General features: G+C 38.9%; 1 protein-coding gene across 19 annotated transcripts in view; it reads right to left on the reverse strand.

Annotated features, from left to right (window-relative positions):
- Window positions 1–24259, reverse strand: part of NRXN3 (neurexin 3) — a 1486572-nt gene that overhangs the window by 1080727 nt on the left and 381586 nt on the right. For all 19 annotated transcript variants that reach the window (XR_013761785.1, XR_013761786.1, XM_079126730.1 and 16 more), the window contains exon 5: window positions 24238–24259. This exon is cut by the window's right edge and continues 140 nt beyond it. Coding sequence is in view for 17 of the 19 variants with exons in the window: in XM_079126730.1 (XP_078982856.1) it covers window positions 24238–24259 (22 nt within the window). In the remaining 2 variants the exon portion in view is untranslated. The remainder of the gene's footprint in view (window positions 1–24237) is intronic.

Below are 24259 nucleotides of genomic sequence, written 5' to 3' on the forward strand. Positions count from 1 at the left end.
TGACAGATTATACTTCCTATCATGCAGAATCACCTTTGATACAAATCAAGTGTCCATAAATGTATGGGCCAGTTTCTGGACTCTGTGTCCCACTAGTAGATTTGTCTACTGTAATGCCAACGTCTTACTATTGTCTTTTAGTGTTTGGAAGAATTCACCTGTGGATTCATATGACCAGGAGTTCTCCTTCAAAGCAATATTTTGCAAATTCAATTTCTTTGATCAATTTTCCATTCCTTCTTCTGAACCTTTTCCTTATTACAGCTAGTTTTTACCATTTTCCAGGCATCTCAAGGTCCTAAGAATCCTTTCTCTCCATTTGCCTTATTTTTGAATTTTTTGTTATTTTTGCCAAATAAAAAGTCCATATATTTGAAATCCTATTAAATATTCCAATTTTACACAATTGATAATTATTTGGATTTTTATATTTCATTGCTGTTCATTCCTTCTCATACTTCTGTTTCCTTCTTCTTAAAGAACTTCTGTTATTCTTTCTTTTACAGAAAATACTAGACTATTTTAATCCATTCCCAAGCTGAACTAATTCAAAGCTGTTTCATTATTTGTGGGATGTTGGGGGTGGTGTTCACAATGAAAACCTGGGTATTTTTTAGGATTTTCCTCCTTGGATAGATCTGGATTCAATTGTTATTTACGCAGCTCAATGCAATTATAGGACTGCTCAAGCTCTCAGTCTCTTTGAACACTTTCTGCTTAGCCTCTTGGAAAACATCTTGCAGAGAAAATATATGCAGAGTTTGAGTCTCACTTCTTCTAGCTTCCCTTTTCTTTTCATAGGATCTTGGCTTTGAGTCCTCTCTGTCTTGGATTATCTCCCATGCCTTCAGGTTGATAGTTTTAATGACTTTTCCTGCTTTTCTAGTCACCTTGGCAAGTCACTCCGATACAGGTTTCTCCATCCTATCCAGATATCTCTCATAATACATTAACATCTTTCTAACAGAACATTTTATACTTCATCGAATCACTAAAATCATTTTCAACCTACTTGCCAATGTTTCTCACTGATCCGTGGGTCCGCTGGAAGAAAGGAACCATGCCAGGTTAATTTTGTACTCTTGTGGCTAGGATAGTGCTGAACACATAATGTATACTCAATGTACACTGTTTAACCTGGATTGAATCAAAATAAAGATGCAGTGAGAAAATTACCAGAGAAGAAGCATGTCTTTTCAGTTTTCTAATGTTATTTGCAGATGACATGAAATTTTCTCATGAAAACCAAATACTTATAAGATTTATGAGAGTCTTTAGTCTTTGTTTCAACTTCTGTATGCACTCTCATTTAATAAGTACCCACTCTATACTATGGTTTCTTTCTATGTGCTTCTAGGCCTTTATCATTATATTCTTCTTTTCAATCAGTGAACACAAGTTACATTGTAATAAAAATTTATTGTTGCAGTCCAAATGTTTAGAATTTAATAAAACAAGATATATATGGTTTTATTTGCAAAATCTTAGGTAGAAGATTAGACACTCTGCTTTTCAGGTAACATGTCAAAAATCACAGAGAAATAGTGATCCTTCCATTTGGAAATGGAATCTTATGTCCTCAAACACTACATTAACTCAAAGTTGGGACCACAGATTTGAACCAGGAGAGGAATAACTTCTACCTGGTCATCATTTTATCTTGATGCTTAGCATAGTATCTGATATACAGAAGTATTCAAGCTGAATAATTTGATGATCTCAAAGTTTCCATTCCTGATCAAACTATTTCTTCATGTTGCCTATAAGTACAATATAGCATCAAACTTTACTTTCCACTCACAAAGGAAAACAGCAAAACTGGCACCAATCTTGGCAGAAAAATTTCAGTGTACTTATCCTGAAAGTTTTAGTTGTTTCCTATGCATCGATATGTTATTCTAGTCATTGAATTGAAATTAATTAAGAGCAATCTGTCACACTGTTAGACATCAGGCTGCATGATGTCTTTAGTTTTTCATTTATAAAAATCATATGACAACCCAAATAAATAGTTTGTTTAGCTATTTCAGAAAATATAAGAAAAGAACTAACATACCAAAGGGTCCAACTAATAGCTATGAAAGAGGAGGTCAACCGAATGGTCCACAACAATCCTAAGATAAAACTTTGAAAAGACAGGAGCTGTTGGTCAGATTGATTTCAGGGTTAATCACTCACTTGAAGCTCTAGGGAGAACATAAGGATTTCCTGTCTAGAGTCACCACTCCAGAATGCCGGGATAAAAAGGGGTAAAGAATGAATGTGTTTGGGAACAGGACTTTCTATGGAAACAGCATTTTGCAATAGTTTTGGTGCCGCTCACTGCTGCCATCATCTGTACTTCAGGGATTTGGTTGTATTTTGCTTCATCTTCTGCATGAGAATATGGGCCTGTGATCATCCCATGTACCCTGACATTTCTGAAAGATAGTACTTGTGAAATACTGGAGCTGGGGTAACAAAGTTCTGTGAGGCCTGGGAGAAATACAACTATTTTAAGTGATGACAGCAAGTTGCTACTGATAAAGAACAGCCCAGCTCCAAACGACAACTGAATGGGAGGCTTCTCAAGGGCATTAGACTAAGAAATGAGGCAGGAAATGGGAGTTTATAACCTCTTGAGGTCTCTTGATTTTCAGTAAGAAGAAGTAACTTGAAGTGAGGAAGGATTGGGGGCATATGTTTTACAGGGTAAATATCATTTATACCATATTGAGCCGGTTTATACTATATTAGCTGGTTTACTGGCAACACCAAAAATTGTCAAGGATGCAAGGAAATGGAAATATATATGGTTAGTAGGAAGGTAAATTTATACACAGCTTTGAATATAAATTTGGTTGCATCTGGTAAAATTAAGCTGCATCCACCTTATGACTCATCAGGCAATTTCACTTCTAGGTATATAGGTGTCTAGATAAACTCTGGCACAAATGTGGCTAAAAAATATACAGGGGTGTTGGCTCTAGCCTTAACTGTGATACTGAAAACTGAAAACAACATATATGTCTAGCAACACTAGAAGAGGCAAGAAAAAGTAAAATAATGACCACTAAGTAATAGTTAATAGGAACAAATGTGCTTGAATCCACATAGATAAATCTTGAGAATGTTATATTCAAAAAGTAAGTTGGACAAAGATTTGTATAGTATGATGCCATTTACATAAACACTAAGCACTCCAAGTGTCAGATGTGTTGCTGAAGACATGCACATGTAGAGTTGGATATTAACACATGGACTAGGGAGATACATGGCAAGTTCAACATAGCTGTTTTCTGTAATGCCAACATCTTTCTCGACACTACCAGTTGATCTGAGCTGGCATAATAACAAAACTTATTTGCTCCTATCATTTCCCTAGAGATAACTCAAAGCATCTCTTCTCACCCTATCCTAATGGTTAAAATTAGCTTAGGGCAAAATTAAATGACCAAGGATCCAAGGGAGGTACTTTAGGGGTGCTGAAAGCTCTCCAAGAGATAAAGACATGATAAATGGAATGTGCTGGGCCAGGAACTCCCCTGTATCTCTGCATGTGACTCTCTTGCTAGTTCTCTTTCCCTTGGTGTCTTTGTATATGATGGACTCTCAGGAGAACCATTTCTCCAGCTTTCATATGCAGAGACGTACAGATGCCTCTCAACCCTTTAACCCTCTCTTGAGTTTGGTTGCGATAAGATGATCCTGGACTCATGCTTAGGTGGGAAATTCTCTCCTACTTCCAGTGCCCAGATGGCCAAGTGGTGAAGAAGGTGAGGTCAAAGAAGCAGACTTTTGGATCTGCCTCTTTTCTGGGCTGTAAGTCAGTTCACAGGACCAGGAGGCCGCAAAGCTTCAAAGCCACATTGGTCCAGTACATACTACCTAATTCATGGGTGCTTTTCCCCAGCCAGGTGCCACCAAGTTGGCTAGCACTCTAAACGTTCATCATCCTGCACTGGACACCTGCTGTGCTGAGAGCAAACACACCACTACCTTCTTCCTTTGCTAGTTCCATCATTCTTGCACTCCATCTGACATCCAACGCAGTGTGCAGTGTGCACTATCCTTAAATAGTGATAGCCTTCTCTTCCTTTATAATGGGAAACTATGATGATTGAGGAATGTGTCTGTGGATTCTTCCAATGAAGACACTGAATTTAGGGTGACACAGAATGGACGGCTAATGTCCTGATTTAAGTAAACCATTTTAATGTGACCTGGAAGACATAAAAGTCACCAGATAGGGCTGACAAGTCACTTGCCTCTCCAGCCCCCTTCCACTGAGAGTCTATAAATACTGGGCATTTTATACCCTGAGGGCCAATTAAGGAACTTTTACCCACCACACTTACTACTAATGGATCAGCAATGGAACCACAGCTTATTTTCCCCAGCCACATAAACACTCACAATGTGGTAAGAAACGTTAATCTCCACCAAAATTACCTGGAATCATGCCCTAGGCATAAAAGACTCTATTTTCCCTTATGAACACCAATGATTCATTTGAAGAGACAACTGAAATAATGATTTTCCTATCCTTGAGATGCTGAGGGTCTCTCATTTTTTTAATTTTAGATTCCAATGTGTTTGGAGTAGGGTACATTTGCCGGGTCTCCAAGGATTCAGAAAGTTTCCCCATTGTTTGCAGAAAAATCAATCCATGTCTACCATGTATTAGATATCCCTAAATATCAAACACAAACCTCCTTTTAAAATCAAATATACTTGAAAAAGGCTTTAACTGTATCAGGCCAGCTCCTGCTTTGTTTTAACTCAAGTCAACAGAGTTTGATATGACAGACCCATAAGACTCTGAATTCCCTCATTCTGAGCCAATCCTGAAAGAGAAAGGAGGCCCATTAACTACATCTGCCCCAGTTTCTGATAGGAAACTGCAAACCCAGTGGCACTCATGAGTTACAGGCTCCCATGTGGTCACTGGGTGACAACAACTATGCTAAGTCACATGGGTCCACTACAGTCCTGAGCTTTGAATGACTGTCATGAATATGCTTAGAGTTTTCCTTCATCCAAAAGACATGAGACAACTGTGAACATCAGTCCTGTACCATAACAAGCTTTCTTCAGTGCTATAGACTGAATGTTTGTGTCCTTCCAAAATTCATATATTGAAACCTTAATCCCCAATGTGATACTTATAGGCAGGACCTTTGAGAAAGAATTAGATCAAGGAACCCTCATTAGTGGGATTAGTGCCCTTATGAGAAGACACACAAGAGAGATGGTCTCTACCTTCTGCCATGGAAAGATACAAGGAGGAAGCCATCAGTAAACCAGGAAGCAAGTCCTTATCAGGCTAGATCTGCTGGTTATCTTGGACCTTCCAGCTTCCTGAACCATGAGAAGTGAAAGTTTGTTGTCTAAGTTGCCTGTCGTTGGCATTCTGTTAGAGCAGCCTGAACTAAGATGCCTGGGAGTATGGATCTTTATCTAGATACCTACACCCCTAGTTTGACATGTCTCTTGGAACCACATGCAGATCCACCAACATCCTACAAATTGCAAGTGCCCTAGCCACCTTGAACCACTGGACTGCCTTGCTACCCTGTTAAATGAAACAAAATGAAAACAAAACACACACACCAAGTGGCCCCTGTAGCACGCTCAACTCCACTGGCCGTGGTGAGACATTCCAAAGCATGAGCCTCACCCATCCAGGCTTCATTCATTGTCCCCTCTTGTGGGTTCCTTTGCCACCACCCATCCCAGCAGGGCTAGCACCTGGAGCTGTTAATTTACGACAGGTGACTTAGTTTTCAGGTCACAGGATTTAACCTGCAGTAAATTCAAATTTGCACAAGGATAATGGGCATTCTACCACACTTTATGCCAATAAGCCCTAATGCGGTAATTAACCACTGAGCACATTTACTGATAAGGCTTTCATTAGAGCAAAACTTGACAACGAGCAGTGTTACTGGAGTCCACAATTTTCAAATCTCTTTCAGAAATGCTTTTTTGCCTGTAGGGACTAAAAGCTAGCAAAAATCGCAGAGCAGTCACTCTCAAAGCTATTTTCATAAAATTTCTATTATGATAAACACTTAGAGGTGAGAACTTGTTTTGTAAATTTTACTTTATTTTTTTCTTGTAAGCTTTCTCTTAACCTTAAATCCCTTTCCTTAAGAAACTAAAATGTACTACAGAAACAAAGAAAGAAAGAAAGAAGGAAGGAAGGAAGGAAGGAAGGAAGGAAGGAAGGAAGGAAGGAAGGAAGGAGGGAGGGAGGGAGGGAGGGAGGGAGGGAGGGAGAGAGAGAGAGAGAGCGAGAGAGAGAGAGAGAGAGAGAGAGAAAGAAAGAAAGAAAGAAAGAAAGAAAGAAAGAAAGAAAGAAAGAAAGAAAGAAAGAAAGAAAGGAAGAAAGAAAGAAAGAAACTACAAGAGTTGAAGCATTGGCTACTTCTTTGTCCATCTGAAGCCAGAATTGGCTCATTCATTCACACAGGAAGCTCCTTTCCATGAATCAGTATTTTCTAGTAAAGGGAGGAGCCCAGTGGGTGTGACCAATCCCCGCCAACAATGAATTGAACACTTAGTCTTTTTTTCTAGCAACAGATCTTTCCATTTCCAGTCCTCGTTCTTGGGAGCACTTTCTCTTGGACCATGATTCTCTTTCCCATTAGGATCATCAATCACACAGCACTTGTGCAACCTGCCTTAACTGTGCTAATCCAATGGCTAGACATGATTGATTCAGCATTGACTATGTGCATTTAATAAATGGTAGCCATGGTGGCCCGCCCCGGGTACACAAAGATAAATAAGATACAGTCTGTCTTCAAGGCACAAAATACTTTGATATCTTTGACTGTCCCTTGGTTCTTCATCACTTGTATTTGTACTCCTGTTAAGAGTTGCTTAGGTTGAGTTGTTTCTGGAGAACAATGTTTAGGCAGAAATAGTAGATGGAGATATTCACAATATTCCAGTTCATGCTAATCTTTCCCTTCCTGCAAGTCTTTAGTATGAGTTGCTTTATAGCACTGATTCTGCCAAGTGGTATTAGCATTTTGTTATTTTCTTTATGATTAGATTATTCAAGTGCTTTGTGTATGTACATGTTTTCTCACCAACTACATCTTTAGTTGCTGCAAACCCTTTGTGCAATAAAGATGCAAAACATGTATGATGGGCAAGCTATTTGAAAGGAAAAGAATCCCACCATATCACAGCTAAAAAGCCATAGTCTTCCACAAATGCCTTAAATTGAATTGAACACAACTGAATCGACATTGTCTTCTATATGTTCTTCAGTGTCTTAAAGTTACAAACCTATGAGGTTTGTTTCCTTTACTAAACACACAAACATATTCCTGAAGTTTTACTGTTCTTCAACTGTAACTTTTAAATTGTACCTATGATGAATAGATGCTCAATCCCTGCAACTCAAAACATCAGTAAATTCTAATGATAATCAATTATAGAAAAGAGGAATATACACACAAAACATGAATTACAGAAATATTGCATAAATAAATGCATTTTTAAAAATTTAGCACAATTCAAAGTAACCCTGTAAAATATTTTAGCAAGATTTCTTATATGTACTTTATTTAATGAATACATAAGAAGTCTGCAATTATCCCAAGGAATGTTGTTTCAACATTTATGTTTCTTTTATCTTTAGCTTCTCCACTTCTACTGATGCTTTTGTCTATAACTTTCAAAATGATGAAGCCTTTCTGATTCAGAAGCAAAAGAGAATAATTACTACTCATGACCTCTGAATTAGCTACAATGGTATTTTCAGTTCTCAGCTCAACTGTCCTCTCTTTTCACACTGAACCCTGCTGACAGCATAACCCACCTGGAAACTTCCTATTTTCTTAGCATCCATGATACCACTTGGTCTGCTTCTTCTTTCACTCATTTGTCCTTTTTCTTAAAATATGTTACTCTCAAAATCCTTTACATTTTTTAAAACATTTTTCTTCTGATGCTTTCATACCTGATTTCATCAATTCCAATTAATTAAACACTATTCCTTATATTCAGGTGACAGTTATAGCTCCAACTATCTGATTCTAAACCTGATTCCCAGGTAACACAGGTACCTCCAACTAAACAGATCCAAAATAGTAATTTCTCCAGTAAACATGCCTCTCCTCCAGCATCTCTACATTCAATTAATGTTACCCAAACAAAAACCTTATGGCATTTCCCTGCCCTTACTGCAAACATACGGTCAGCTGAAAAGTCATATTAATTACTTCTTAGTTGGTCTTTTCATCCTCAGTTTTGCCCACCTACAAGATAAAGCCTTGTGTTCTCCTGCACGCGAACACATCTCCGACCTTGTCTCACATCACTCCAGCAACACTGAGCTCTGTTTCTATGAAATGTCTTAGCACACAGAAAATACTTAGAAGGGTTTTGGCATATGTAAGAACTTAATAAATGCTAGCTACTATCACCACCTACATCCCTTATTTTATTACTAGCTGTTCACACCTACCATGCAATTTTACATGTTTGTGTCTTTGCTATTGTTATTCTTTATCCCTGGAATTGTTATATTTGCCTAGCTTCTCATTCTTACAAAGAAATAAATGAAACTTTTGTTCAGTCTCTTTCTCATTCAGTAAACCATTTTTCACATCTCAGATAATGTTTAACGCTCATATCTGAGGCCTCAGTATAAACTTGTGAAAACACATATGTATATACATATATATTTTACATTAAATGTAAATTATATATTATCTATAGAATTCTGTGCCCTCTCTCTCTCATACATACATATATACAGCATACAATATTGTATTGTAATTATCAGATTTTCTCTGCCATCTCAATTAGAGCAAGGATCAATATGTTATACCCCTGGGTCAAACTCAACACACTTCCTGCTTTTTTTTTTTTTTAATTTTTATTTGAGGTACTGGAAATTGAATCCAGAAGTCCACTAAGCTACACCCCCAGCCCTTTATTATTTTGAGACAGGGTCTCACTAAGTAGCTGAGGCTGGCTTGGAACTTGTATTCCTCCTGCCTCAGCTTCCTGAGTAGCTGGAATCACAGGTGTGCACTACTGTACCTGGTCCACTTCCTGCTCTTATAAAGTTTTATCAGAAAACAAGAATGTCATTTCTGGGATCAGAATTGTAATGACGGGTAGGTTGTGGCTAGAGGAGGTAGATCTCTGGGGAGGCCTTTGGGTTTCATGTTTTGACCCTGTTGAGTATAACTCTCTCTGCTTCCTGACTGTCATGCCTGAGCTGCTTTCCTCCTCCACACCTTCTGCAGTGATGTTCTGCCTCAATGTTCTGCCTCACCTCAGGCCCTAGGCAGTGAAGTCAGTCATCTATGAACTGAGACCTCTGAAACTCTAAACCAAATAAACTTCTCTTCCGAATCGTTCTTGTTAGGTCTTTAGGTCAGAAAGGTGAAAAAGCTGACTAAAACACTGACATACCCATTTGTTCATATACTATTTGTGGCTACTTTAATGCTATAACAGCAGAGATTGGTGGTTGTGATAGAGACAGACCATATGACCCTCAAAACCAAAACTATTTTCTGTCTGGTCCAGAGTTTCTCAGCTTCAGTATTATTGTGATTTGGGCCTGGATAATCCTTTGTCATAGAATTGTCATAGAGTTGTCCTGTACACTGTAGGCAGTATAGTGTATCAGCATGCCTGGTGTTATGGTTTGGATGAGATGTGGCCCAAAAAGCTCATGTGTGAGAAAATGCAAGGTTTAGAGGAGAAATAATTGGGTTATAAAAGCCTAATCCATTTGGAATTAATCACCTGATGGAATTAATTAATGATGGTAGTAATTGAAGGCAGGTGGGGTGTGGTTGTGGGGCATCGAGGGTGTGACTTTGGGGTATATATTTGTATTTGTCAAGTGGCACTCTCTCTCTGCTTCCTGATCATCATGTGAGCTGCATCTCTCTGCCACACTCTTCCACCATGATGTTCTGCCTCACCTTGAGCCCCGAGGAAAGGAAACTGCTGTTTATGGACAGGGACTGTAAAAATGTTAACCCCCAAATAAACATTTCCTCCTCTATAATTGTGCTGGTCAGGTTTTTTAGTCACAGCAGCGAAAAAGCTGATTGAAACACCTGGCTTCTACGTACCAGATGCTAGGAGTGCATCCTACCTTTGCCACTCATGTCCTTCTACACCCTTCTAACCACCCAGCCATCTCAGTTTTAACAACCAAAAGCATCTCCAGACATGGTCAAATGTTCCCTGGAGTCAAACTTGTCCTCAGTTGAGAGAAAGTAGCCAATCCCTGAACTATAAGACCTTCCAGGGAAGAAACTGTCCAGTTCACTTTACATTCCTAACACAATGCCTAGCACACTAGAAGTTCATTAAATCAGTCATTTAAAGGTAAGTTAGTAATCATGAGACACCTCAAAACAATCTAAACTTCCTAAGAGTTTTAAACTGGAGTGGAACACTGGTGATCATAAGGCCAATATTCAATTTTACAGCTGAGTCTTTAGCATTTTAAACATCACCCATCAGAACTGTTACATAAATACCTATGAAGAAAAGTTGTGTTAAGAAAAATAACCTTCATCACAACCCATTTAATTACTAGGAATTTAAAAGATATGAAATCACAGCCTTCATATTTCATATATGAATAATTTATTTATTCATAAATATATTTTACTATATATATATATAAAAAGTCTTATAAAAGTCTATAAAAAGTCTATTAGATGATATTATTCTCACGTGGCAGATGGGATCATTTTAATCGTGGTCAAAATATAACATAGAGAAATAGCAGCCTCCTTTACAGTGAGTTAAGAAATTTGAGGGATATAAATTGCTTTGTACCCTTTAATAAACCTATAGTTTATATGACATTGTTGGAACTACAAAAACTTGTCTGCCTTCAAACAGATTATATGCATGGCAGAAAAGCTAATGAGTGACAAAAGAACATTTTAAGGACCAAATGAATGACAACAACGCTAATATTGAGCACTCACTATGTGCCAGACTCAGGTGAAAGTTTATTGCATCATCTCTATCTGATCTTCCTAACAAGTTTATGTAGTGGGTACTATTCAAGATAACCTATACTATAGATGAAGAAAGTAAGTTTCATAGAAAGCAGCAAAAGTTTAATTTGATCCTGAGTGTCTACCTCTAAAGTCTGAACACACACACACACACACACACACACACATCTTATATAAATGTACTTGGAATTCAGAAGTGAGAAAAAATCACTATTAATTCAGTGATCAGTCAAGCAAAGAGGCCAGGAGATATGTCCTGGGAGAGAGGGAGTCAAACAGAAGAAAGAAAAGGAGAAATTCTTGGCTTGAAAAACCAAAGAAATGAGTTTTAGAAACAAGCATTTGAAACACAGAATTTGAATAATATGAAATGGTGACACTTTGATTCAAAATAGGAAGAATCTGCAGGAAAGTGACAACAAAATGGAAGTCAAACTATAAAAGATCTTAGCTAGGAGGCTGAAGAAGACAGACTCAGTGGACACAGATTATCCCCCAAAGAGCAGCACCCAACAGCCAGGTGGGGCAGAATAAAGCATGTAGAGAAGGGCAGAGAGAAGGAGGAGGACCACTCTGTTATACCACAATGAGCAAGGCTAATGCAGAGGCAGGTGTGAAGGCCCAGAAAGGAAAGAACAGAAAAGGAGTGGGAACTATCACAAGGGAATTGCCAAGGGTGTTTTATAAGTGAGTGGATTAGGAAAGGGAGAAGGAAAGATCAAAGCTCACCCAGGGTTTACAACTTGCATGAATGGGTGATGATGGCAGAATCTGGATCACAGTTGGCCATGCCCTGTGCTGCCCACTTAGCACCTGCCCAACATTTCTTCTAGAAAAGCCATAAACCAGACTATGCTGCTTCTCTCATATTTCTTTTCTAAAACCTCATAACCATTTTATTTTGCCTTCTTCATTACCATCTCCTGGAAGGAGGCACTATTTTTCTTCCTGAGTTCAAGAAGGCACAGGTCAAAGGGGATTTTAACAAGGGAATAGTAGAAGCCCATAGAAGGCAAAGGTCAAAGGTACAAGAGAAAAATTCTATGAATCTGCTGTATAAGGTGTATATGCTATTGTATGCTTACAAAGTAGTTAGGGGGATAGATTTCATGTAATGTGGTTTTTTGCCACAATTGAAGAGAGAAAAAACAGAATATATGTGTGTGTATATACATATATACATGTACATATACATATACATGTGTGTATACATATGCATGTGTTTATATATATATATATATACATATACATATATGTGTGTATACACACACACACACACACACAATTGAAGTGTAAAGTTCAGGAGGTGAGAAGAACAGAAAGAGATGTGCAAGGCTGAGGGTGAACAGAGGAGCCAATAAACACAGAGGGTCCTCCTGCTCTCTAAGATAAAGGGAGAGAAAAATCATTACCCATATGGGATAAACCGGGGATAAACTCAGAGGTGTAGAGAGGATTGATCAGTTGACATTGCCTGGCTTGCAGCATATATAGTCACAGACACTTTGCTCCCCACTCCACCTCTCCTGCTGGGCCACTGCCACAGGATCTCCTTGATTTTCTTGAATGTGCCAAACTGTCAGTCACTTTGGGTCTCTTCTGTCCTTGCAGCTTGCTCTGATTGGAATGGTCTCTCCCCAGAGCTGTGTGGCTGATCCTTGTCATTACAGCTCTCAACATCATGATCCCTAAACAGTCTTGCCCTGAACTCTCAGTTGAATGGACCCACTCACCCTCTTATTATTCCCTCACTTCCTTTGCACCATTTGTCATTGTCTGAGAATATCTTAATGAGTTGTCTTCACATTTACTTTGAGTCTCCTTCAATACAACGCCGATTCCATGGGCTCAGAGACCAAGTACATGCAATCATTTACCACGTGCTCCAACACATATGACTGATCTTACGACAGAGCAGCATTCCATGAATATTTACTGCACTCAGAAAAGTGATTGAGTGATGTGCTGATGAGAAAATGAACATAAGCAGAAAGTGGAACTCTGGGGCAATACTTCCATAACTGAAGGTCACTGATATTTATCAGTTTATTTAAAAAGATGTATTTTCAATTCAATCATGTGCCAGAACCTATATTTAATTCTAAAGAAACTATTTGATCCATGTAAATCCTTGTTCCTGCCTTCTAGAAGCCCAGGCTATTGGGGAGACAAGCAAAAGCAGATCATTGGAATACAATATGAAGAGGACTGCAGTGACAATTACAACCTGAGGAAGTCCTGAATTGATGGTGGCCAGAAGCTCTAATGCAGTGCTTCTAACTCAGGCAAGGGAAAACCAGAAAAACAATTCTAATGAACTACTAAGGCTACTGAAGTTCAGACTTTGGCATGCAGATGTAGAGGGTCAAAGGTCAAGGAGTAACCATGAGGTAGAGATGAGAGGAGAGGTGCATATAGCTCTCCCAAGAAGTTTTCCATCAAGTCACAAATGAGCCCAGGTGCAAAGTGAACAGGAAACAGGATGAAGTAAATGATTTTGAGCATGTGTCTAGTTAAGGGGATAGAACAGAAGTGATGACCAATAACCAAAGACAGAGGGAGCCATCGAAGGGGCTAAATCTCAGAAACATTCCCTCCGCCAATAAAGAAGGGTCATGAGTAATATTTACATGTGGAGAGGAAGAGAAGAGATCTTCCTAGAAGCCAGGAGGAAAGAGGACACCAATGAGTATTTCTGAAGATAACTCTAGAGAAGTGGAGAGGGAGATGTTCAGCAAGGCTAAGCTGAACAGTTTCTATTTTCTGCACGAAGTATTAATTAGGCCATATGCTGATATTGGTTATTGAGGGCACAGCTGAGGGAAATGGAAGGAAGGGAAATTTATTGGTTGGTATCTGCTGTGGAATGTTGCTGCCTTATGCTGCACCTTCACTGATTTTGGAAGTGACAAATGTACCTGTATCTATCCCTTGCAATCTATGCATATACTAGTTGTGGCACACTGTCCACGGGGGTGGGGAACCCAAGGTTACAAAAGCACCATAACGATAAAGCAATAACCATTTCTGCATTTGCAAAACAATTTTGAAAAACATTAGCTAATTAATTAGCTCAATGATTGTTTTATCCCTGTAGGTAGATGTGTACAAGGAATAGGTTTTTTAAAAAATCTCCTTTGAGGCATTTGAAGACACAAGAGATTTTGTCTCAGTGGGAATGTTGTGGTAGATTACATTTGCTGTAAATAAGTGACATTTTTAGAAAGCAATGAGTTCCACTGAATTTATCCTGAAGAGGGGGAAAATATTGCAAAGCTAAATAAGAGACTCCCGAAATCAGACTGAAAATTCATAGTAAGTCTGGGGCATTAGAGTCAAATAGTTTCAACGTCACGAAAAATATTGAACTGAATTCAAAAGAAAAGATGTGCAGCCCATCTCAAGATGAAAGCATTCCTTTGCTTGGCATTTATACTTCTATGATCTCATAATGAAAATCATCCCTCCATTAACAGGGTTGAGCAATATCACTTTGCTCAGTCAAATCAAGCAAAAACCACCTTCTCACAAGGATCAATGGCAATGTGGAAGAAATAGGTAATAGTATTCAATCCCCAGCAGGACGTTTGTGCTTGATTGAATGACCTTTTCTATAAAATGAGAGGCCCCGCCTACAGGGGGCTTCACCACAGAATCACCTTTTCTCAGGGAGTTTATTTCCATTTTTGTGTCACCATGTCCTGAGATAGGGTTGGCAGAGAGGGCAGCACAGGCATGGTGGCAGTATTTACCTCTCAGCTCCAATGCCCTTAACCATATGAATGAGCTCACTCTAAATTCAAATTAGTCATGATCCTAGAAGTCACCTAAAGTTTTTGTGAAAATTCAATCAGGGAATATGTGTGAAGCACCCAGCATAGCATGTACACACAGTTCACATGCATTCACGCTGATCTGTGTTCAGTGATCATTAGTCTCTATGGTGGCCATTATCATCATAATTGCTGTGGTTGTGATGGTTGGAAGCAGATACCAGTGAAGGACTGAGGAAAGGGAAATAATTATAAATGACTAATAAGTGATGACAATGGCTGGGAACCTCAACTCCTACCACAGGGCAACTCAGTGACATGTATCAACACTGGGAGATTAATGAGGAAAGTCCTGGTCAAATCAACCAACCTTTTCTTTTTCTTTTTCTTTTTCCTTGTTCACAGCTCATTTACTGAAGAGCTATAGAATCTATGTGGAAGGCACCTATACAAATCAAAAGAACATGTGTGTATTGAATGTTAGAGACTCCACTTGGATGTCAGCCTCTGCACGGATGACTTTAGTGTCAGAGAACTCATTACTTGGAATGCAGTTTTGGACAGGTGTCATCGAAAAATTCTTCCTTCTTTTGAGCATCCAGCTCCCACTCATTAGCTTTAATTCTTCTCAAAAGTACATGGGCCACATTTAATCTCAGTTCCATGGTTCAGTCCTTTGTAAAAACAACTCTCAACTCCTGGGCAGTCATTTTTCCCCCCTCAATTTAGAAGACCCTAGATCTGTTGGTTAACCCTTCTTTATGTTAGGATCTTGAATGCCTTCATCTATTTCACAACTCAGCTCTAAACATGTTCTGATCTGTCATTTAGTTAATATTTTAAAAGTTTGTCATTCATAATTGCATGGAACATTCCCCACAATCATACTAATACATGGTGATAGTGATAATTATAAATAGTATTTGCTGATATTTTCCACATTTCAAACATAGTTATAAACACTTTAGATGTATTATCTTAATTAATACAATAATCTCTGAAGTATGTATTATTACTGGCCCCATTTAGCAACTAAGTGAAGTTAAGTGAGGTAAGTTACCCCACATCATACAGCTAGTAGAATGGAGCTGAGCTTTGCAGGCAGGAACTCCAGGCCCAGAAACTGATTTCATAGCCAGAAAACTACTGCAGAATGGTCAGCTCCTTTGTTTTACCAGGTATACCGCTATGAATTCAGGCTCAATCACATATATTCTATAGGCACTCATTTTCTATTATTTCTAGTTCTCTACCATCCATAAAGGTGATAAGTCTTTTCTTGTTACCTCAAATTCCTAAGATAAATGTCCAGCAAGACAGAGCCTTGTAGCATTAAATAGAAACTTCCATACAGGTCAAAATAGATCAACCCATCAGCACCCATGGGTATATTTAACCAGACACTCAGTTTCCCTTGATTCCTACCCCTATTTCCCCATCTTGTTGATCAGAACTACATGCCATAGTACTTCCCTGAGTAATCAGTATATTACTACTGGATGGACATGCTGTTTTTGTTGATCTGATACAGCTTTTTCTTAGTGTTCTTAATGAATCATGGCAATCATGTTTATCACTCTTTCTCTACTATAGTCTCATATCTGTAGTTAATGCAAACCAAAGTCTTACCCAGACTTCAATTAAACTCATGTAGATTGTATTATCTGCATTTTCTGCATCTCTGTTCTATGGATCCTCTTTCATTCTGTCCCCATTCCTCAAAAGCCACCAACAAGGATTCAGAAATCATAATTACAAATTGCCTCTATATCCTGGTATATCATTCACCTGAGACCGGAAACAAATTAAGAGAGTAGTTAGGTGCCAAGATACTCCCATATTAAATACGCTATTTGTTTCCTATCCAAAGACCCATCTTCTTGTCAGAGAAAATGGGGTCAAACAGGAATGCTCATTATAAGAAGCTCAACATTTCAAATGACAGAAAACAGAGCCCAGACTAATTTCCCCAAAAGAGGGGATTTATTTAAACATGACTGGAAAGTCAGTGGCAGTATAAGTTGAAGAATGTTTGATCCAGAGCCTTAAACTTGTCACCAGAATCTAATTCCCTTACCCCATCTTTTTGCTCTTGTTTTCTCCATTCTGGCTTAATTTCTGTTGTACAAGATAGTGGCCAGTATTTCTGTTAAATACCATCCCAACTTTTGGCCCAAAGCAATTAAGAGTCTCCTCTGCTTACAAGAGATAGACAGCAGTCCTGAGCCTGGTTGTCACTTATCCTAGTTAGGTTAGGATGCCTACTTGTGAACAAAATAGCAAACATCAATGGTATGGAAATCGCTGATTTACTTTGAGATCTCATGTTAATGGAGTCATGTGTGGAATGAGTGCCACTGAGCCACTGGATTTAAAATGAGGGGGAACAGAAATCAAGAAATAGTTATCACAAGAAGGGAAGATGGATACCAGCTGAACAAAAGAAAAGACATTCATTAATCTACTTCCCCAACAACAACCATTCCACTATAAGCAGCAAATCCTTCTCAATGATTGTTCTTTGGTATTAGGAAGAACCTTTTCAAGTGTTGTTGAGACTTGAGCACACCTGATACTAATCTTAGCTCCATATGCACCATTTCTTCACAGCCACCCTTGGCTAAGTGTTCACACCTGGTCCCTCATCAAGCAAGCCTAGAAGCATCATAAATCCCCTGTAGATTGGGATTTTATTCCAGTTTCTCTGTGTCACAGAGTGACAATCTTTTCCTCCCTCCCCTACCTCTCTCATGCTATTCCAGTTCCTTTCTAGAATCTAGAAAGTAATCTCTTTTCCAGACCATTCAGTTTACCTTCTTTACAAAAACATCATTCTTAAATTGAATCGCATGACATTGTCAACATTTGGTATTTTTAACTCACAAAATGTCAATATTTTATGCCCAACTTAGGCACAGTATGAGTTTTCTCGGACTCCATAACAAAGGATGATAGACTGGTGCTCTCCACTTTTTTTTTTATACTCCAGGAGACTATAAGTCCAAGATCCAGATGTTGTCTGGATTGGTGTCTTCTGAAGTCTGTCCTTAGTTTGTGAATGGCTGTCTTCTACCTGTCTTCCCAGGGTTTTATTCCTCTGAGTGTATCTGTGTCTTAACCTCTCCTGTTATAAAGATACCAGTAGCAAATAAGTCACATACTAAGGGTTAGATCTTCAACATACATATTTTGGGGAAATATTACTCAGTTCATAACAACCCAATAGACAGCTCTTGAAATATGGTTTCTCTTTCTTTTCTTCTGCCACCTTTGTCCATTTCCCAGTGTCTGATTCATGTGTCCACTTCCTTCTACCTTGTTCAAATGTTGTCCCTCTCAATTTCCTTTTTGTATTAGGTTTTTCAATCTGCTAAGACATTCTTATTACCAACTCCATAGACTGTTTTTCTGCACATCTTCCAAACACTAGGGACTAAAACCCCTCTTGCTATCCAAAACTTGATGACCAATAATTATTATCTATATACATTTGCAACAAGTTCTCTAGAGCCATGTACCTATGCCTTGGCAGAGATTAGCATCCTCAACCTACAGATCAAGACGTGGATACCCAGAGAGGCTGTATACCAGAGAGACCCTGGGAGCTAAGTTTCCATTCAGTAGTTCTTTTTTATAAAATTCCAGTGAACTCGCCTAACTTCTGCAGTGGTTAATTATAGAAAGAGCAAAGAGCAATAAGTGATTCCTTGGCCAAAACTAATTATGTTTCAATTAATAAATAATACAATGTATAAATAATAACTACATTCATATGTGTGTAGCATTTGATATTTTATTAAGCACTCCATTTCTTTATGTTTTCTCCCTAACATAAAAATGCTGAAAGTAAGTTTTCTGTCTCCACAGATGAATAACCTGAGGCCCAAGGCAGTCAAGTGGCTTGCTATATATCAGACAGCTGGTAAGGAATGAGATTAGGCTGGACCCACGTCTTGGACTTGTGCTTGGAAAATCCACCTCCTTCACTTCTCCCACACTGACTCTGAAATTCTCACTTGGTTTTTTGCTAAGCCTGGTTTTTTGCTAAGCTTGGTTTTTTGCTGCTCAGTTCTCTTAATGCTAGGAGCAGGGGAATGTTTAGATCCAAGGTTGTGACCTAAATGTACCTGCTTATAGACAGAGATATTCGTCAGCACCTGAGAAATCAGGAAGTATACCAACACAGGAGCTTGGTAAGAAATGGACTAAGGGAAAGGGGAAATAGGGGCAAGGAAAAGAAGGATGAAGAAGCAAAAAGACAATGCAAAAGTAACATGGGAAGAGAGATCAAAGGACGGCGTAAGAGACAACATCAAAAGACAGTGAGACAGAGTAACATAAAATGAGTATATTTATAAAAAAAAAAAAAAGCAACAACACATTATCCAAAGCCCGCAGGTGCCAGCAATTCAAATAAACGTATAGCAATTAACAGAATTAATACAGCCTTAAATAGCTTGGCTCACCAGATGGGGACTCCTATCAGGGTTCTATAAAATGTAAAGTTATTACAGATTAAATCATTAATCATCTGTTCAGAGACTATCTCTGGCTGCAAAACCCCATTCGGTTTTAAATGGCTAATAATCACAAAGGGATGTGGAAAGTAATGTGTGCAATGATGTTCTCCCCAATCCTTTTTCCTTTAAATATGTATTCCAATTCTCCTGATTTTCCTTCCTCCCTATTACAGATGGCTTGAGAGTAGAGGGGTGAGATAGGCCAGGCTGTCCTAATGATCTCAAGTAGCCATTTGGACTCCCCATGGTAAATAGGGGTACCAGCATAGCAGGGGAGAAGTAACAGATTGAGGCAAAAGGAAGATGATGTGGAAATAACCAAAGCAAACACAGAAGGTCCACCAGGCAGGAGGGTACTGTGGTGGGCTTGAGGAGGCTCCTGGTCCTGACTGATGGAGTCTCTCCTGGTTCAATGCAGTCTTGGATTGGTTTTCCTCTACAACTTTGTGCTTCGTCCAAACATAATAGCTCAGGAATGCCAAGGATAGAGGAAAGAAGAAGTGCATTGATAGGGAAAGTTGCTAGAAACTGAAATGGGAAGCACTTTTCTTTGGAAACTTCAAGATTCCAAGGAGGACTCTGTTCAACACTGAGGCTGATGGGCCACTCTTTCCATTCCTGCCCTTCAGCCTCTGAGAGGGAAAAACGCCTTGGAGGGAAGTGGTAGGTAAATGAACTTCAATTCCTGAAAGAGTTAAGGCCTGGTGAACATGACGGCAATCTGACAGAGCTATTTCACTGCTTAAGATTTTTCAGGGATTTCTGTTACCTGGAAAATCAAGTCTAGTGTTGTGAGATGGGATCAAGCCCTCTCTAACTCGACCCTACCTAAATTGGCAGCAACATTTCCAAAACTCAAAATCTTAAATTCCACATTGAAACTGTCTGTAGCACCTTCACCCGGACACCATGATGTGGCCTACCTCCTCGCCTTGCTCACGCTGCTCACTGTCCTGCACCACTCCCCCAGTCTCCCTGTTCTTCCCATGCATCTTCATTGTCTCCTCACCGTGGGCTTCATCTCTTCTACTGACCCTTCCCTGAACCCCAGGTATTTTAAGTCTTGCTCTGCAGCAGCCCACTACAATTAGGGATGTCTCATTTTGTGCATTAATTGCCCTTTCTTGACATTTCAGGCATACATCTGTCCCCTTCTACTAAGCATGAGGTCTTCTAAAGCAGGAACCATACTTGATCCATTATCTTTATGTCTTGGCACATCCTTGGATGAGATTGACAGTGTCATAAGAACAACCAAGGGCAATAAGAGAAGTAATGGCTTAGGCTGGGTGAGTAGGTAATCCCTACATTAGCAAATATGAGGGAAGTTTAGCTGGGCAAACCTCAGAAACATTTTTTTTTTCCCTGAGAGTGATTTCTGTATGAGAAATATAGAGATATGCAGGCAATCATGTATATTCATTTACAGTATATTCATAAACTGTTTATAGGATACATTAGATAAACCTTAGTAATTACTATAGCAAGTAATTATTATACAATGCTATTTGGCTTATACACATCATTTCCCTTGTTCTTACAAAGAATGCAACAGAGGTCTTATGCTCTCCACGTTAAAGGTTAGCAAACAGACATAATGGACCAATGGCTTATCTCAGGACATATAGCCTGTGATAAAATTCGTATTCTGAACCAGGTTCTCTGGTTCTAAATGAAATGTTCTTTTCATTATATTATGATGCCTCTCTCAAAGGCTTTTCTATTCAGTTCTTTCTAGAAAAGATTCCAACCTATTCCTCTTAGCCTTGCTGAGGCCATTATGTAATATTTCCCTCATATTAGATAGTTGGGGTGGAGGAGTCTTGAAAATTCAACTATTGCCACAGATGTTCTTCAGTCATCTCAGGAAAGGCAAGTGGTCAATAATGTCTAAGAGCATTTATCTAATAAAAAAATCATTAATTTATAAACATGTTATTTCACTCAGCAAATATTTTTTGAAGCCCACTAAGTACTAAGAACCATTTTGGGAGCTGGAATCACAGCAAGAACAAAAATAAGACAGTTACATTAAAATGTGAAAACATGAAGACAAACCAGAAGGTGACTATGTGGTATTCCAGTGGAGATGCATCTTGTATTTGCAGTGAGGGTGTGCAGAGAACTACAATAGTTTGAGGACACTTTGGACACTGTTGTAGTTAATATGTGTGTACATGAGTAAAATTCATGGTCACATTAGCTCAACTGCAGAATAAAGTAGCTACAGTTCCAAAGATAAAAACTATTCACACTACAGGCCAATGTACATCCATGATCCTAAACCAGAAATCCCATAATCCTTTCACCATTTCCCCAACTTGATGGATATGACACTTAAAAGCATCCAGTTCATCCTAGGGTAATGTACAGACACATGGCAAGAGAGGCTAGAAAAAGACAGGGAGAGAGATAGGGAAGAGAAGACAGCATTGGACAATGACAGGGGAGACTATCCTGAGTTAAATAGTCCAGGCAGGAAAGTGGACTTGATCCAGGAGCTAAATCCCAACACAGTCAGAAGTTCTATCCGTCAATTAATTTGTCAAAGATAAATACTAAAAAGAAGAGAATTTTCCAGACTTGCTCACAGACAAATGAATTGTAAGGATTAAATGGAAAAAAATAATACACCAGCATTTCATTTGACTCCAAATTATGGTCAAGCACTCCGGTGAAAGAGAAGATCTCCCAGTCCCTCACAAGGAGCCACATGGCCCACGTAAAGTGGAGGTGGGGAGGACTTGAAGTTCTCATTTTTGCCTATGTTTCCCTCAATGTGGGAATTTTTTAAATGACTAATTAAGGTTGATTTGTATTATTGACACTGATTTTCAGAAATGGCTTTAACTTTTGAGCTATTAAATGATACTTCTGACAGATTTATGAAGCTTTCTGCTCTCACACCGTGTGTGTGTGTGTGTGTGTGTGTGTGTGTGTGTGTGTGTGTGGTGTAGATTTTATTTCTTCTCGTTTCCACAATGGATAAAGCTATCAGAGACATCTTGTGTTTTTCTGTGTCTCATTTCAAAGTGTTCAGGGGCATCCTTCTTGATGAATCGATAAAAGATTTGAGATTGGGAAATGGATCATTTACTTCAAAACAAAAAAATTGAGGAATGATTCAGTGTTGTATACGGGGAAATCCAGCCTTACAGATCACCCAAAGTCCCCTCTAGAAAAATGGTCAGCTCAGGGCTGCCGCACTGTACCATGGATGAGCCTCACACGGCAACAGTGCTTCATTCGCTCTGACCCAGTCCTCTGTAATGGAAATAGAGCAACCTTTTTTTCCTGGTGAAAGTGCAATTCCAATGTAGTGTGATTTAACAGTGTTTAAGAACCTTTCAGGGTTCGTTAGGCATTGAGTAGTTTATGCCTTTATTCTATTGAAATAGGAGTAAATCCCAGGGAAGATGTGCTCTATGCCTACCACAATTTTTTTCAGAAATGACAGTGGAGTCCCTGAGGCCAGCAGAAGCTGAGGCATCATCCAGCAGAGAAAGAATAGCAGTCTGGTTTCTCCTCCTAATTCGTCCTTCAGATGGAGAACAATACAAAGCTATAATTGGATTTCTCCCTCCTTTGTCATGTCTCTCCTTTCCACCCCTTTCTCTCAAATCACACATGGTTTATTGCAACAAGGCTCAGCTCAAATGTCATTTCCTCTCTAAAACTGACTCCCACCTAAAATTTATCTGTTTCCTCCACTCAATCAGAGCACTTAGTCTGTGGCACTGAACACATGGTGTCTTACACTGTAATTATTCACTTACTGATCTCATCTCTCTTCCTAGATTATAACGTTTTCCAACATGGAGACCATTGAGTTTGGTTACAGCACATTAAAGGGTACTCAGTGCTTATTTAATAAATTGGGCCATTGGGTAATTCCTGAATGTGCAGAAATAAACCAGACACAATTCCTGTCCTGACATGGCTCACTGTTCAGTTGCAGGAATGAGCCCATGTGCAATGTCACCTCATATATATCTGCTGTTTGACAAACTTCAAATACCCATAATAAGGATAAACCATGTGCCCTGGGAGGAAGCTCATAAGATGTCACAAGGGATCTTTATCTATAAGAAGGAACACTGTTAGCTTTTCAAGGAATTTCCCTGGGGAAATGGTATAGATATCTGAGGCCATCAAGCTTAGCTTAGATTAAACAAAATGTACAGTGTACTGCTCTGATGACATAGTATTCTGAAAGAAGTCTTCCAAATCAACTCTGATTCTTTTTGCCTCAACAATTGACCTTAGAGATTGAACTTACACTTGACTGAAGCTCCTTTGCTCTCAGACAGAGGTCTCAACACATCAGCTACAATGGTAATAAATGAGTAATGGCAAAGCCTTACTGCTTTCTCACAGCTATTTCTAAGTGCTTTCAGGAAAGAAAAGAAAGGAAAGAAAAGCCACTCTTCTAAGCCTTAATGTTACATTCTGAGAATTTTCCTTCGTCAAATAATGAGACACTTGGGAATACCAGGTTTGGTGAAGGTAAAATAATGCATATGTTATATTTTGGGCAAAGTACACACCACAAATGGAACCACTTTTAGCTAAAGAATCTCTACCTGCTAAGTGAAAAGCACAAAATCAAACTTCACATGTGTCTAGTTCCTTCTGATTTCAAAGGCCTTTTATCTGCACTACTGCATTTAATGTATAAAGCACAACCACTTAAGGGATAAGATTCTCCATTAGTTGAATAAAGAAACAGATTCACAGGGTATTTAAATGGCAAACCCAAAGCCATCCAACCAGTTTAAGCTAGGACCAAAAGGTAGGTCCCTGCTTCCAAGTCCAATGTCTTTTCTGCATCAACATTTCATTTCATAGAAGATTAGAGGACAGGTGCAGTCATTGATCTAGACATCACATTTGTTTTTAAACCAGTGTGTAGCACATTGAATAGAGTTGTGTGGATTTTACCTCCTTAAGGCAGCCCATGAAG

This window comes from Sciurus vulgaris, assembly GCF_902686455.1.
Source record: "Sciurus vulgaris genome assembly, chromosome: 2".
NCBI classification, from domain to species: domain Eukaryota; kingdom Metazoa; phylum Chordata; class Mammalia; order Rodentia; family Sciuridae; genus Sciurus; species Sciurus vulgaris.